Source organism: Cebus imitator, unplaced genomic scaffold, assembly GCF_001604975.1.
Source record: "Cebus imitator isolate Cc_AM_T3 unplaced genomic scaffold, Cebus_imitator-1.0 Scaffold102, whole genome shotgun sequence".
Lineage (NCBI taxonomy): Eukaryota > Metazoa > Chordata > Mammalia > Primates > Cebidae > Cebus > Cebus imitator.
Window position 1 is genome coordinate 2,419,068 of NW_016107417.1, and position 15,369 is coordinate 2,434,436.

At 46.1% G+C, this 15,369-nt stretch overlaps 1 protein-coding gene across 2 annotated transcripts in view; it reads right to left on the reverse strand.

Annotated features, from left to right (window-relative positions):
• Positions 1-131: 131 nt before the first annotated feature.
• Positions 132-15,369, reverse strand: part of SF3B2 (splicing factor 3b subunit 2) — an 18,106-nt gene continuing 2,868 nt past the window's right edge. The window contains exons 4-22 of one of the 2 annotated variants that reach the window (XM_037741576.1): positions 14,559-14,798; positions 14,321-14,368; positions 12,968-13,085; positions 12,541-12,650; positions 12,089-12,185; positions 11,813-11,904; positions 11,178-11,393; positions 10,887-11,024; positions 10,630-10,710; positions 10,208-10,435; positions 9,179-9,328; positions 8,117-8,206; positions 7,897-8,004; positions 6,447-6,554; positions 6,016-6,158; positions 5,831-5,932; positions 985-1,084; positions 695-880; positions 132-360 (exon numbers count right to left, since the gene is read on the reverse strand). In XM_037741576.1, coding sequence (XP_037597504.1) covers positions 289-360; positions 695-880; positions 985-1,084; positions 5,831-5,932; positions 6,016-6,158; positions 6,447-6,554; positions 7,897-8,004; positions 8,117-8,206; positions 9,179-9,328; positions 10,208-10,435; positions 10,630-10,710; positions 10,887-11,024; positions 11,178-11,393; positions 11,813-11,904; positions 12,089-12,185; positions 12,541-12,650; positions 12,968-13,085; positions 14,321-14,368; positions 14,559-14,798 — 2,427 coding nt within the window. In that variant the 3' untranslated portion in view covers positions 132-288. Of the gene's footprint in view, positions 361-694; positions 881-984; positions 1,085-5,830; positions 5,933-6,015; positions 6,159-6,446; positions 6,555-7,896; positions 8,005-8,116; positions 8,207-9,178; positions 9,329-10,207; positions 10,436-10,629; positions 10,711-10,886; positions 11,025-11,177; positions 11,394-11,812; positions 11,905-12,088; positions 12,186-12,540; positions 12,651-12,967; positions 13,086-14,320; positions 14,372-14,558; positions 14,799-15,369 lie in introns of both variants that reach the window. The other variant, XM_017537095.2, reaches the window with a different exon arrangement.

Sequence of the window (15,369 nt, forward strand, 5' to 3'; positions counted from 1 at the left end):
TCAACTGCACCGTCTGATCCCAGTTCATGTTCGTGGTTACTGGGACAGCCCAGTGATTGTAGAAAGAGGCTATTTTAAGTCCTTTTGCAGAAGGGGCTAAAAGGAGATGAGGGAGGATCAGGAGTGTTACATATTCATCTCTTTCCTTGGGAAACAGCTTTATTTACAAAACAGGTCTAAAATAAGAACATGAAATGACAAGTCCTTGGGAATTGCGGGAGAGGTGGCTCTTCTGTGAAGCCCAGGCATCCAGACGGAGGACCAAAAGGAAGGCCAGTGTGAGGGGACCTAAAACTTGAACTCCTTATATTTCTTGCTGCCCCCACGGCTGTCCTGGGGCTGAGCTTTCCGTTTCTTTTGCTGTATGGGAGAAAGAGACATTACAACAGGCTGAACCACCCCTGGGCCCCCAAAACAAGGGTGGGCAGCCTGACATAGACATAGATGTCTGTGGGAAAGGTGCTGAATCCGGATTCTCTTCCAGAGCCCTCTCAGACTTGGCTGAGCTCCTCCCCATCATCGTCCTTAAAAAGGGCAGCCCACTGGAGATTTCTAAGATTTCCAAATCTAAGGAAGTGCAGGGCAGCAAGCAGAGGCCACCCTCACTCTGACCACTAGAGGGCACCATGCCACTGGAAAACGGCAGGCCAGGGTCCCTGGCTCTCACCCAGCCCAGCCCCCTAGAAGCGCCTACCTTCTGTTTGGCAGCATGCTCAGCCACCATGTCACTGAAGTCCTCCTTCTCCACTTGAGCCTGCTGTTCCCGCACATGCTCCTCATACTTCTGGGTCATGGCCATAGGATCCAACTCCAACTCTTCAGGCGCCAGGGCCACTTCCACACCTTGCAGCTCAGGAGCCGGGCCCTTCCGGCTCATAACCTGGAAAGGGGATCAGGGCTTTGTCATCTCCAAATACAGTCACAGAGGCCCTAGTTTCTGCTGCCTTTCTCAGCCTCCAAAAGCAGTGTCCTTCAGGTACTCACCGTGGACATGTCATAAATGTGGGTTGATCCCATCATGGCTCCCCCAACAGTGGCTGTTCTCTTCTCTGGCAACACAGTGAACAGCTGAGGTGTCTCACTTCTGCAAAGGACAATGGGATCAGGCCCACAAAGGAAGGTACAAAAGGGTCTCCAGAAGCGGAAACAAAAGAAACAGGCGGCACCACCACTCAGCGCCTTGGAGAGCTTCTGAGCTCCCCAGGGATGCAGCCTCCGCAGTTCATGGAGGCCCATGACAGAAAAGAATTGTGTAGGGGGGAGGGTGGCACAGTGCTGGCTCCGGGGAACAGAGACGGAGCTAAGGGGCCCCTTGAACCAAGTTAGGGGATCACAGACCAGGACTCCCACCTGCATAGAAGGGTCAAAAGGTCAGAGATGCTGAAAGTTTCCAAAAGAACTTTGGTAAAGAGAAGCTGGCAAGATAGCAGGCCACAACAGTTCCCACCCAAAGAATGTCATGCCTGGAGTTCTAATATACATAGTTCACACTTCCAGGCCTTCCACATCCACAGCCAGTTTCACCACCAATTTCAAGAATTACGCTAGGAACAAGAGCAAATTTACCACTATCATCCCAGACCATGTCCCTCATCTCTATCTCTCCCACTGGAAGAGGTGACAATCTATTCGCCACACAGGAGCCAGAGTAAATGCCTTAAAATGGAAGTCGGGTCTCGTCAGACCTTTGCTTAAAACCCTCTGAGGCTTCTGGCCATTATCTGAATAAAATCCAAACTCCTTACCATGACGTAAAGGGTTCATAGTCTGGTCCCTTATCCAAGCCCTCCTCACTATACCCTGTCCACAGTACCCTTCTTTTTCTTCTTTGAATATGCAAAGTTTGAGACTTCTGCTTCCTGACAAGGAGCAACAAGAATCAGATATGCCCTCCTGCATGCAACAAACAAAAAATGGGCAAAATATATAAAATGGTGTTTTGGTTTTTTTTGAGACAGAGTTTCACTTTTGTTGCCCACGAAGTGCAATGGTGCAATCTTAGCCCACCACAACCTCTGACTCCCAGGATCATGTGATTCTCCTGCCTCAGCCTCCCAAGTAGCTGTGCCACCAAGCCCGGCTAATTTTTGTATTTTTAGTAGAGACAGGGTTTCTCTGTTGGTCGGGCTAGTCTCGAACTCCCAACCCCAGGTGATCGGCCCGCCTTGGCCTCCCAAAGTGCTGGGATTATAGGTGTGAGCCACCGTGCCTGGCACAGTGGTTTTCTTCAAGACACCAGACATGGGGCAACAAAACATAAGTGAGTCCTGTGAGACAGGAAACAAATGTGATGAGCCCTTCAACTGCCCCAGCATGCTGCACTGAGAGTTTCTAGGCCACAGAACAAAGAAGGGAGACCCATGGACAGCCCAGAGGACTCCATCAGTTGGGAGGATGAAGGTAAAAGTCCAGGGAGATGAAGGCATTAAGAGTTCACAGGCAGCACCTGCCTACCAAGGACAGGGAAAGCAGCACCCAGAAGGATTCGTAACAGTACCCGCTGCTCACTCAGAACTGGGAATAGTGCAACGCCCACTAGCCAGACGGAAAAACCTCCTGATTCACAGGATGGTGGGTAGAGTACACAGGTACTTGTGTCTCACAGTGAGGAGGACTGCTTCAATCCTGCCTCAGGAACCCCAAAAACAAGACCTGAAAAGATCAAACTATTTCCATATAACTATTTTTGGATGAGGTTGAAGAAAATGTACAGGAATACAAAAATACCATGGACCCAACAAGGTAAATTTCACAAAGCCTAGCATTCAATAAAAAATTACCAGGCACTGGACATGCCCAGTGGCTCATGCCTGTAATCCCAGCACTTTGGGAGGCTGAGGCAGGAGGATTGCTTGAGCCCAGAAATTCAAGACCAGCCTGGGCAACACAGTGAGAACCTGTCTCAAAAAAAAAAAAAAGAAAAAAAATGTCCAGGCATGCAAAAGAGTCGGAAAACACAATCCATAATGAAGAAAATAATCAGCTAATGGCAATCAACCCAGAACTGGCACATGTTAGAGTTAGCGGACAATACATTAAAATGTTGTTATAGCCAGGTGTGGTGGCTCATGCCTGTAATCCCAGCACTTTGGGAGGACGAGGCAGGCGGATCACCTGAGGTTAGGAGTTCAAGAATAGCCTGGTTAACATGGCAAACTCTGTTTCTACTAAAAATACAAAAAAAATTAGCCAGGTGTGGTGGCACATGCCTGTAGTCCCAGTTATTCTGGAGGCTGAGGCACAAGAATTGCTTGAACCTGGGAGGCGGAGGTTGCAGTGAGCCGAGATCACACCATTGCACTCCAGCCTAAGCAACAGGGCAAGACTCCATCTCAAAATAAAATTAAAATGACATTAAATTAATAAAATTAAATATTATCATAACTGCATTCCACACATTCAAAAAGTTAAATAAGAAAGAATAGATTTTAAAAACCCTAAATCAAACGTCTAGAAAGGAGAATTACATTGTTTGGAATTACTGTTGGATCAGAAATTACAGAAGAAAAAATAGTAAACTTGAACATATAGCAATAGAAATTTTCTAAAATGAAATACAAAGAAGAATTTCTTTAAAAATTAAGAGCAAAAAAATAAATAAATTTTAAAAAATAATAAAAATTAAGAGCATCAGCGAGCAGTGGGACAACTTCAAGAGACCTACCAGAGGAATAATTTGAGTTCCCAAAGGAAAGAAGAGAAGGGAGCGGAGAAAATATTGGGAGAAATCATAATCAAAATTTTCCCCAAATTAATAAAAACTAAAAACCCAGATCTAAGATACTTAAAAAACCCCCAAGCAAAGAAACCTTCAGAAGCTACACCAAGGCACATTGTAGTCAAAATTGTTAGCGCTAGCGATACAATCTTAAAAATAGCCAAACAAAAATGACACATTATGTACACAAGAACAAAGGTAAGAAGGACAGCAGATTTCTCACCAGAAACAATGCAAGAAAGACAACACTGGAGCAACATCTTAAAAGTACTAAATGAAGGCTCATTCACCTATAATCCCAACAGTTTGGGAGGCCGAGGCAGGCAGATCACTTGAGGTCAGGAGCTCAAGACCAGACTGGCCAACATGGCAAAATGCCATCCCTACTAAAAATATAAAAATTAGCTGGGTGTGGTGGTATGTGCATGTAATCCCTGCTACTCGGGAGGCTGAGGCAGGAGAATCACTTGAACCCAGGAGGCGGAGGTTGCTGTGAGCTGAGATCACACCACTGCACTTCAGCCTGGGCAACACAGCAAGACTCCATCTCAAAAAAGAAAAAAAAAAGTATTGAAAGAAAAAAAATTGTCAACCTACAATTCTATACCTGGCAAAGATCTTTTTAAAAATGAAGGCCAAGGCCGGGCACGGTGGCTCAAGCCTGTAATCCCAGCACTTTGGGAGGCCGAGGCGGGTGGATCACAAGGTCAAGAGATCGAGACCATCCTGGTCAACATGGTGAAACCCCGTCTCTACTAAAGCTACAAAAAATCAGCTGGGTATGGTGGTGCGTGCCTGTAATCCCAGCTACTCAGGAGGCTGAGGCAGGAGAATTGCCTGAACCCAGGAGGCGGAGGTTGCGGTGAGCCGAGATCGCGCCATTGCACTCCAGCCTGGGTAACAAGAGCGAAACTCCATAACAAAAAAAAAAAAATGAAGGCCAAATAAAGAATTTTTAAGACTGCCCAAACTGAATAAATTAAAAACCAGCAGACCCACAATACAAGAAATGTTTTTTTAATATTTTGTAGAAATGGGTCTCATTATGTTGCCCAGGCTGGTCTCAAACTCCTGGACTCTAGCAATTCTACCGCCTCAGCCTTCTCCCAAAGTGCTGAGATTACAGGTGTTAAGACACCACACCCCCTCAGGTAAGAAACATTTAAAGGAGGCCCTTCAGACAGAGGAAAAATGATACCAGATAGAAACCTGAATATACACAAAGAAATGAAAGAAACAAAACTGATAACTACATGGTTTCATTCGTGATTCTTATTTAAACCTCCCTAAAAGATAATTGACCATTTAAGCAAAAATAGTAATTATATAGTATCAGATTGCTAACATATGTAAAAGTAAACCATATAACAATATAGTACAAAACTTGGGAGAAGAAAAATGAAGTATATTATAAAGGCTCTTAATACTACCTGGAAGCAGTATAACATTAAGAGAAGGTCTTTATCTCTTGATAAAGATATGATCTACAATAAATCCCAGAGCAACCAATAAAATAGCAAAGCAAAAACTCGCAGCTAATAAACCAACACTGGAGATAAAATGGAATCATAAAAAATGTTCAAGTAATCCAAAAGAAGGTAGAAAAACAGGAAAAAGGGAACAAAGACCAGAATGGATAAAGAGGATCATTTCATGATAAAAGGTTCCATTTAGGAAGACTTAACAACACTACACACTTAAGTACCTAAAAGTGGAGTGTCAAAATGAGCCCATGCCTGTCTCAGGGCCTTTGCACTTACTTGCACTTACTGTTACTTCTGACCTAGATCATCCGGTAGCTGGCGTTTTCCTAATGTTCATTCAGGTCTCAGTTCAAGCACCACCTCCTCAATGAGACCTTTCCAAAGGCCTCCCTGCCACCCCATCCCATTACCCAGTTTCCTCTGCTTCAACATCCTTATCCACATCTGAAAGTATCTTGTTCTCTAATTTCCAGTTTACCTCAACTGCCGACTCCTCATTGCCTGGAGTAGAGCGTGGCAGAGTTGGTTCAATAATTGTTTAAAAAGGTATGGGGGAGAAAGGAACAATAGTCAGCCAGCCAAAGGGAAGTGAAGGTCTTCCCCTCTCTGCCCTGTCTGGCACCCTCACCCATCCATCGCCTCCTCAATCTTCTTCTTCCTCAGCTCAATGAGTTCAGGGGTCTCCATTCCAGCAGGCACTGATGAGAAGCCACCAGGAGTGATGAGGCCACTGTGAAGAGAGGGACAAGCTCTGGAGTAAAGAGAAGGCCACCAAACATAGGCCACTTCCAAAAGGCACTCTGCTTTCCCCACCTGTCTGCAGGGGTGATAAAGCCTGTCTCATCTGGTTTGTCTTCATCACTTTCCTCCTCTTCCTCCTCTTCTGAGGATTCTTCATCAGATGGTTCCAGTTCCCCCCAAGGGGTCCGATCAATCTCTTCTTCCTCAGTCTTGGTCTGAAAGAGATCACTTATTCATTAAACAAATGTTTACTAAGTTCCTATCATGTGCCAGGCTGTTTTAAGCTGAAGGAGTGTAAAAGTCAACACACAGACAATAATCCCTACCTACCTAGAGCTCAAATTCTAGTGAGGGGCTTGCATTAACATCTCAGGAAAATGTATGCCCATTTTCAGACTGACGTTTCAAAACACACACAACTCCCTGATAATGAAGCTATAAACCAACAATCTCTAACCTTCATGACATTAAGCAAAACCAGACCGCCAGTACATGGCCCATACCTGAAATTCAGCAGCATTGGTTCCAAATACGTCCCCATAGAGCGGTTTCCCAGTCTCATCCACTGGAGGTTTGCCCCAGCCACCAGCATGGTACCCAAAGGAACAGCTCTGCAAGACAGCACAATCGGTTTACTCCTTAGCTGCCAAAGAAATTCTGAAGTCCTAGAGAAAAGTCACACTCGAAAGTATAGAACTGACACTTGAGAACTGTGGAAATTATGAGTGCAGAATAAAATTAAATGTTATAAAGCATTAGAAAGCAAAATTAATAAACGACTAAACTCTGGAGGCAACAGGATGAGGAAACAGGAGGCAGAAAGTATGTTAATAGCCTCTTCTGTCATGGTAGAGCCTTTGCTGTCTGAAACCAAAATATGTATGCTGAAACCAAAATATGTATGCTGAAAACATTACTTCAATTTCTTTTTCTTTCCTCTCATCTGTGTGAAATACGAATGACTTCAATTTCTTACTGAGTTTCTTAATGAATTCAATTTCTAACTTTGGAAAGCTGGCTTGTTCAGAATCTATTTCTCTTAAGGGGCAGAAATTTCTATCTAATGTTTAACAATACTACTTTTTTACTTTAACAACTCTTGTCTGTTTTCTTTTTAATGCTTATTTTAAAATAAGAATAAATCTGCAGACATTTCTGAGATAAAATTATTTCTGAGAGACAGATTGAAGTTAAAAAATATTTTTTTTTTTGAGACGAAGTCTTATTCTTTCACCACGCTGGAGTGAAGTGGCGCAATCTCAGCTGACTGCAACCTCAACCTCCTGGGTTCAAGCGATTCTCGTGCCTCAGCCTCCCAAGTAGCTAACAGGCATGTGATGCTACATCCAGCTAATTTTTTTGTATTTTTAGCAGAGACAAGGTTTCACCATATTGGCCAGGATGGTCTCGATCTCCTGACCTTGTGATCCAGCCTCCTTGGCCTCCTAAAGTGCTGGGATTACAGGCATGAGCCACCGCAACCAGGCTTCTTTTTTTAACACTAAAGATATGGCTTAACTATGTTCCTCAGGCTAGTCTTGAACTCCTGGCCCCAAGGGATCCTCCCACTTCAGCCTTCCAAAGTGCTAGGATTACAAGTGTGAGACACCACATCTGGCTGAGATAAAATTATTTCTCTGTTCATTCTTATAGTCATCAGAGACATAGCTGGAAACACATTCACCAAACAGTCAATTTGACTATTTCTGAGCAGTAAAATTGTGATTTGCTTTCATTTTTGCACTTGTCAATTCTGACTATTTTATGATGAGCATGTCAGTTTATTAAAAAACAAAAACCATTCTTTGTTTTTCTAGAGACACATGGTATATGACAAATATGATGTGTCAATAAAAAAGAGACACCTGGTGGAGTCAGAGAAGGAAAACAAAAAAATTACCTTCCAGTTCAAAAGCAGGGACAGCAGAGACTGAACAAAAGGACAACGCTCACCTCAGGGATGGGCGAGTTCAGCCCAGGGATTTTCAGGTTGGGATACGACGGGGGTGGTCCATATCGCTGCATGGCAATCAGCCACGGGGGAGGGACCTTGTGGGCATTCTGCAGGAAAAAGAGAACAGGATACCATCTGCCAAACCCTATCCTTGTCTCTGCTTTCTGCCCCAATCCCCACCCTCTTCACTGCTTCCCCAGCCCGCTAACTGACACTCACTGGTCCTACTGGCATCCCCAAGGAAATCCTTAGCTCATCAGACAGATCTCCTGGCTTCTTCTCCTTCAGTCGTGTCTCGAACTCCTTCCCCTGAGGGAAAAGCAGAGCATACTGCATTGTAGACCCAGCCACTTAGTGGGAGCAAAATGGCAAGAGCATGTGAAAACAAAGGCGAGAAGTCCTAACCCACATCGGATAGAAAATCCCACTGAGGGCTACCTGGCTCCCACTCTGATTCTCATCACTTCTTTCCCTGGCCAAAGTAGGGGAAGGAATAAAAACCAGGGCAGAGGGGAAAAGCCCAGACTCCCAGTGCTGTCAATAACCCACTATGAGAACACAGCCAACATTAGGACCTACCTTCTCATCTGTAAAATGAGGGCACTCAATGGGATAATCTGCATTTAATTCTTCTACCTCATAAATTCCATGACATCATGGTGACTATGATTTCAAGGATCAGAAAATAATACCAACTTTTCTACCACCCTCAGTGTTAAAAGTTTCCTAAAAGCATCTGCCCCTTGGCCCCTCCATCCCTAAACCAACCACCACCAACTATTATCATTTCAAAGACAGAATACGAAAAGTCTGAGAAAGAAGTCACCAGGTCTGCATCTCTCCTTCAAAAAGGACCTCATTTTAAAAGTCCATCTCATCCGAGGGTAGGGCAATTCTAAGGCTGAGGAACTACTGTAATCACTTCAAAAGCCCTCCTGGGTCAGGTGCAGTGGTTCACTTTGGAAGGCTGAGGTGGGCAGATCGCTTGAGCTCAGGAGTTCTAGACCAGCCTGGACAACATAGCGAAACTCTGTCTCTACCAAAAAATACAAAAAATTGGCCAGGCATGCTGTGCCTGTGGTCCCAGCTACTTGAGGGGCTGAGATGGGAGAAAACTGCTTGAGCCCAGGAGGGAGAGGTTACAGTGAGCCCAGATCATTCCACTACACTCCAGCCTGGATAACAGGGTGGGACCCCATCTTAAAAAAAAAAAAAAAAAAAAAGCCCCAGACAGTCTCAACCCCAAGGCCCAGACTGGCCTCTCCCAGCCCCCTCTCAAACCTCATAGTACAGGTCCCCATGGATGGTCAGCTTTGGCTTCGTCTGCCACTTGAAGAAGGCATCGTGTAGTTTCTGGTAGTCAATGTCAATCTTGCCCATTTTAGGTCGAACTTTCTCTCGCATTTTTGACTTCATGGTCTTCTGTTCTTCCTGTGGAGAATGGCAGAAGACAAGCCTTAACAAGTACTCACCAAATTCGTGTAGAGAATCCAGTTTCCAGCTCCAAAAGAGATCAAGAGAAGCCTCAATTATCTCACCATGAAAGTCACCAAGATCCTTCCTGCTCAAACCCTTCAAAACATAATCCATAGTGAACAAAAATAGACTACACCATATCAGCCTCAGCTGTGTGTATCAATAACTAGTTATTAAACCATCTCATCAAAGATGAATCTCATCAGTTCTCTGAAAGGCAGAGACCTCCCGTGTTCTTTTGTACCTCCTGAGTTCAAAGCATTTAATTAAAAGCTTTAAAATTAAGAAGTTATGGCTGGGCACAGTGGTTCACACCTGTAAATCCAGCACTTTGGGAGGCTGAGGCGGGCGTATCATGAGGTCAGGAGATCAAGACCATCCTAACACGGTGAAACCCCATCTCTACTAAAAATACAAAAAAATTAGCCAAGCGTGGTGGCATACACCTGTAGTCCCAGCTACTTGGGAGGCTGAGGCAGGAGAATCGCTTGAACCCAGGAGGTGGAGGTTACAGTGAGCAGAGATCGCACCACTATACTCCAGCCTGGGTGACAGAGCAAGACCCCGTCTTAAAAAAAAAAAAAAAAAAAATTTAAGAAGTTACACAACCACCATGAATCTGTAGCCACAAAGTGCATCTGGGAAACGAGTCACCAGGTGAGCTGGCAAAGTGAAGGCAGAGGAGAGGAAAAGCAGAGGAGGAAAACAAAGGGATAATTAGACAAGTAACAAGTAGGTGGTAGGTGGGTTTCAAACCAGGTTCCCATTTTGAAGCACTCTGCTGTGAATGATGGGGACATCCGAGGGCAGATGTGAGCCCTGCCAGGACCTCACCTTCTCCTGCAGGGCCTCTCGCATCTCCTGGATGCCTGTGCGTTTGATGAAGTCTGGCAGTTCGAAGGGAGGCTTCTCAATGCCCCGTTTGCCCTGCAGATACTTGCGCTTAAAACACCAGTGGCGTGGCACAGGCACGGAGTTCCGAGTGGCCTTGAGATGGACCAAGAGCTTAGGGTCCTGCGCCGTCACATCGTGCATCTCCACGACATCGGGCCGAGCCACCAGCTGGAAAACACACAGGAATGCGTGTGTTAAAAGCCCTAGCTTGTCAGGTTTGAAGCTCTTCTTCCCATTCCTCTTCCTCAAAGGACCCATACCCAAATCACCCACAACACTTCCTTCAAAGCTGTCACCTCCCTGGCTTCCCAGGTTGTCTCCCAGCTGGGCTCCAGGGCCTGCAGTATCCTCTCAGGTCTCACCTGCTTAAGTTCAGCCACAGTGAAGCGGTTCATTCGGCGCAACTTCTTCTTGGACAGCTTGGGGGCTTCTGGCTTCTTTTCCTAGAACAGAACAATCACCTCTTTTGAGCAGGACTCAGATGTGAATGAAACTGCCCAACCCACCCTAACCTTAAGCCACTGAAGCTCTTCAAGAGTTCACCATGGTCCCTCTCTGGATGCCTCTCAGCCACCTGTGCCCAGAGTCCCTGCTTTCCGCCAAGAGGGCCAGACCTGACCTGCTCATCATCACTGCTGTCATCATCACTGTCCTTGTGCTCCTCCTCAAAGCCCTTCTTCTTGGGGGCTGCAGAGTTCTCCAGTTTGTCAAGTTTCTCTGGCTCCTTCTCTTTCTCCTTCTTCACATCATCAGTGAGCTGAGGAGGCAGACAAAGTGAAACCCCTGCCCTCTGAGCCCCTTCCCAGTTCCTAAAGCCAGCACTGAAAAGATGCCTGTTCCCTGCCTCTCACCCACCTCTGAGCCCCTTCCCTGTTTGGCACTGCCCCTTCCAAGTGTGCTCTCCTTGTACCTTAAAAGCTTCAAAGATCCTCTTAAAGAAGATAAAGTTGGGCTCATAAATTTCTGGTTCTTCAGTCACATACTCAATCTCGACATCAGCTGCTGGGGAGTCAGAGCCACGGGACCGGGTTGAGTCTTTCTCTCGGTCCCCAGAGCTCTCAGAGGACACCCCTCGTACTCGCTGGGGCTTTTTCTTCTTCTTTCGGTTCCTACGCTTTCGGTTTTTCTGTCAAGAGGAAAACCAGCTGGGTCAGAGAATACAAGCACGGTGGCAGCACCCCAACCCATGAACTCCGCCCCCAGTGTCCCCCACAGTTCAACGCTCAGGCTTTTTCCAAGGAGGCCATCTCAGGAAGTGGTTGTAAAGGGGCCTTGGAGTCAGACTCCAAAGTTCTGCCACTCACAAGCTGTGTACCTTTGGGTGAATTACTGTGCCTCTCAGAACCTCAGCTCTTTCAGCTGTAAAATGTAGGCATGCATAGTACTTGGGACTCAAAGCAATTAAATAAAAAATATCTATAAGATGCTTAGGCAGAAATTGGCACAAAATAGAAGCTATTACTTACTGAACACTTACAAATTGTGCTATTTTCGTACCCAAGTCCCATCCCCTGCCTTTCCTTCCAGACTCAGCTCCAACCCTACCTCCTTTTTAGATATGGATACTGTGTCCTCCTCAGTCTCTGATGCTGACTGGCCCAGGGACGAGCGAGCATCTGTTTCCATTTCCTCTTCCTCTGTAAGGAAGAAGGTGGTGATGAGTCTTCACGGTACCAGTGCCCTGCACGCATCACAGTAACCCACCTTTACCAAGAGCCTGACTCTCTCTAAACTCTCCTTGGGGAAGGGACACAGGAATGAGGACTCAGCCTTGGCTTCCCCAGGTTCTGTGGCTGCAGCCTCAGGACAGCCGGCACTCACCCTGCTGAGAGTTCATCTCTTCCTGGCGGCTCTCCTTCAGCTGCAGGATCTTCTCCAAAGCCTGGGGGATCTTGGGGCCCACAGAGGGGTCATCCATCTGCCAGAGACAACCAGTCAGAAGAGATGAATCACAGCGTCCTTTTTCTGCCTACTTCCACCTTTTGGACTAGAAAGGCTGCTGGCCAGGTGATGTAAGCAGCAGAGTGTGTGCAACACCAACTGGGCTCAGTGAGGTTCAGTGTCCCTCAGAGGGACCCCAAGACTCTGCCTCAGTAATGTCTCCCCAATCCCTCTGCCATACTCTAAGTATAGTTTAAATAAGCAGGGCTCCCCACCACCCCCAGGAATTTAAGTCCCCCCATCTTCTCCCAGAATCCTTCTGTAAAAATCTAAAAATAGTCCCCTTCTAAACTACCACTCTCCTGTCCCTAGGAAGAAACCATCAGTCTCACCTCTCTGTTTTCATCTCCAGGGGGCGGTGGGGGACCACGAGGCCGGGGAACAGGGGCTCCCATGGGCAAAACTGTGGGAGTGGGGCCCACTGGGCCAACTGGAGCAGTTACTGAGAGAAGGGAGAAAGAAATTCAATGTCAGAAGAGACAAAATACTCACATAAAAAAAAACCTCTCTTGCTAAAAAAAAGCACCTGCAGTGGAGGAGGGCACAGCGGGGGGTGGGGGGGTAGGTTCTGAGGTTCTGGTAATGTTTTGGATCTTGGTCCAGGTGCTGGTTGTATGGGTGTGCTCTGTTTGTAAAATAATCATTAAACTGTATATTTACTCTATATGCACTTTTTAAATGTGACAGATACTTTAAAAGTCTTTAAAAAAATTTTTTTAAACACCTTCCTTGCCCTTCCCCTCCATTCCAGGGTCTCACCTCGAGGACCCAGAGGAGTGCGCACGCCAATTTGGCCCATGTCTTGTGGGGGCCGAGGGACTGGGGTGCCCATCTTGGCAATCTCCTGCTGTCGCTCCTGCTCCAGTAACACAGCTGCCTATGGGAGGGAAGTGGGAGTAGAGAGACAGCCTGAAAACGCGTTTGGCAGGCAGCCCCTGGAAAATGCATTCTTTCAGCCGGGTAATGCGCCGAAGGAGAACAATCACGAACCACTTGGGTGCTGACATCCCCTCCACCCCGACACTTCCAGGCTACTAATCCAAATGGAGAAGCCCTCTCATCACAACAGAAATCCCTAGAAATAACACCAAGGAAAACCCCAGGAAACTTCTCGTTCCTAGCGAAAAATTTCATATTGAGCCAAACACTGCTTTCTACTTTTCAGAGAGTTTTCTTCCCCAAAATATTAAATTATACAGAAGAAACTTTTAAACTCTTTTCTTGCATCTACCCCTCAAGATCCAGCATAATCTGGGCAAAGACAGTAGTTCATCCACAGGTCCAGACTTGTTGCTTTTTTCTTTTTTTTTTGGAGACAGGGTCTGGAGTGCAGTGGCATGATCTCAGCTCACTGCAACCTCTCTGCCTCCCAGGCTCAAGCCATCCTCCCACCTCAGCCTCCCAAGTAGCTGGGACTACAGGTATGTGCCACCACATCTGGCTAACTTTTGTATTTCTGATAGAGACAGAGTTTCATCATGTTGGCCAGGCTGGTCTCAAACTCCTGAGCTCAAAAAATCCACACACCTCAGCCTCCCAAAGTGCTGGGATTCCAGGTGTGAGCCACTGCACCCAGCTCATACCTGTGGCTTTTAACATTTACTTTTTAATATTCCTGAGTAATCCATTGGGTAATGACTAATGCAATACACCTCTGGGGCCAAACATCTTATATAACATTCCCAGACTTATAGTCATATTTTGTCTAAATCCAATACAAATAATTCAATTGCCCAGTGTCCTATCTAGAATGATGTCATGTAAGGCAAGCAGAGATCAGCATATGCTTTGTGTAACAGGTCAGAAGGTAAATACTTTAGGTTTTATGGGCTGCTGTATAGATTCTGTTACATATTTTTGGTTTGTGTTTTCTTAAAACTCCTAAAAAATTTACAAGTTATTTTTAGCTTACAGGCCATACAAACACAGGCCCAGATCATAGTTTGTTCAATTCCTGAACTTTAAGAAAAACTGAATGCTTTGGAAGACACTGGAACTTAGCTGGGGACAAAATAGCCTCCAGGGAAAACTTGAATGGTACACCCTAAGCACTATAAATGGCTGCCAACTAACTGGACCATGAGGTCAAAGGTTAAGGGGGAGGAGTATTACCCGCTTCTGTTGCTCCAAGAGCTCATGTTCCTTCAGCGAATGATCTCCCTGCTTAAAAAAGAAAACAAGCTCATACCAGCACCAATATTCCACAGGCCAATCTCCCACAACTCTTGCTTCTTGAGATCCTCTTCCATGTTCTAGTCTTTAATCCTGACCTTCCCAGAAACCTTAGCTCTAGGATCCAACTTTCTCTAAGGCTCCACTCCCACCAGGCCAGGGCTTCCACCTGCCCTACCTGCTTGGCACGTTCCTCCTGCTGCATCAGCAATGCCGCCTGCTGCTGAGCCAGCTTCAGCCGCTCCTCTTCTGACAGTGCCACCGGCTCACCCACACGGAGAGGAGGCGGGGGCCCCAAATTTGGTGGGTGGGCCATAGGAAAGCCAAGGCCAAGGCCTGGTGGAGGTGGTGGGGGTGGCGGAGGAGGTTGTAGAGGGGGGAGTCCCATAGGTGGTGGTGGCATAGGAATTCCAGGGAGCTATGGAGAAAATATGATCATAAAATTAGGAAGCATTTATTCAATCTGCAAACATTTGGGGGAATCTACTTTGAGTCAGGAGCTGGGATTCTAAGTTAAATGATATACAGTTCCCACTTCTTAAGAAAGAATGCTCCACAGCACTATGAAGATATGAGAATGTTAAATTCCTTTGGCATCAACCAAAGGAAGCTATCCTGACCACAGATTCTACATGCAGTTCCAGGATAATCAAGGACACCTCTGAGGTCATCTAGGGACTCCTCATCCTGCACACAGAGATCAACAGATCTCAGGTCAGAGCCACTGCTTTACAGAAAAAGAGGCAAATCCTAGATCAGAAGGAACATGGAAATTGAGACGATTTAAATAAACAGGAACTACCGTGGCCAGGGCAATACAAACCCCAATGACTACTAAACGCAAGGGGTATGAAATCAAATCAGGGAGCCCTCGATGTCTCACAAAAGAACAGGGGAACTGTGCCCGAGGCAGGCAAAGAAGACGGTGATTGCTTCCAGCTGGGTAGGGACAAGTTAGGCTTCCTTGTATTCAAGCTTTTTTTTTTTTT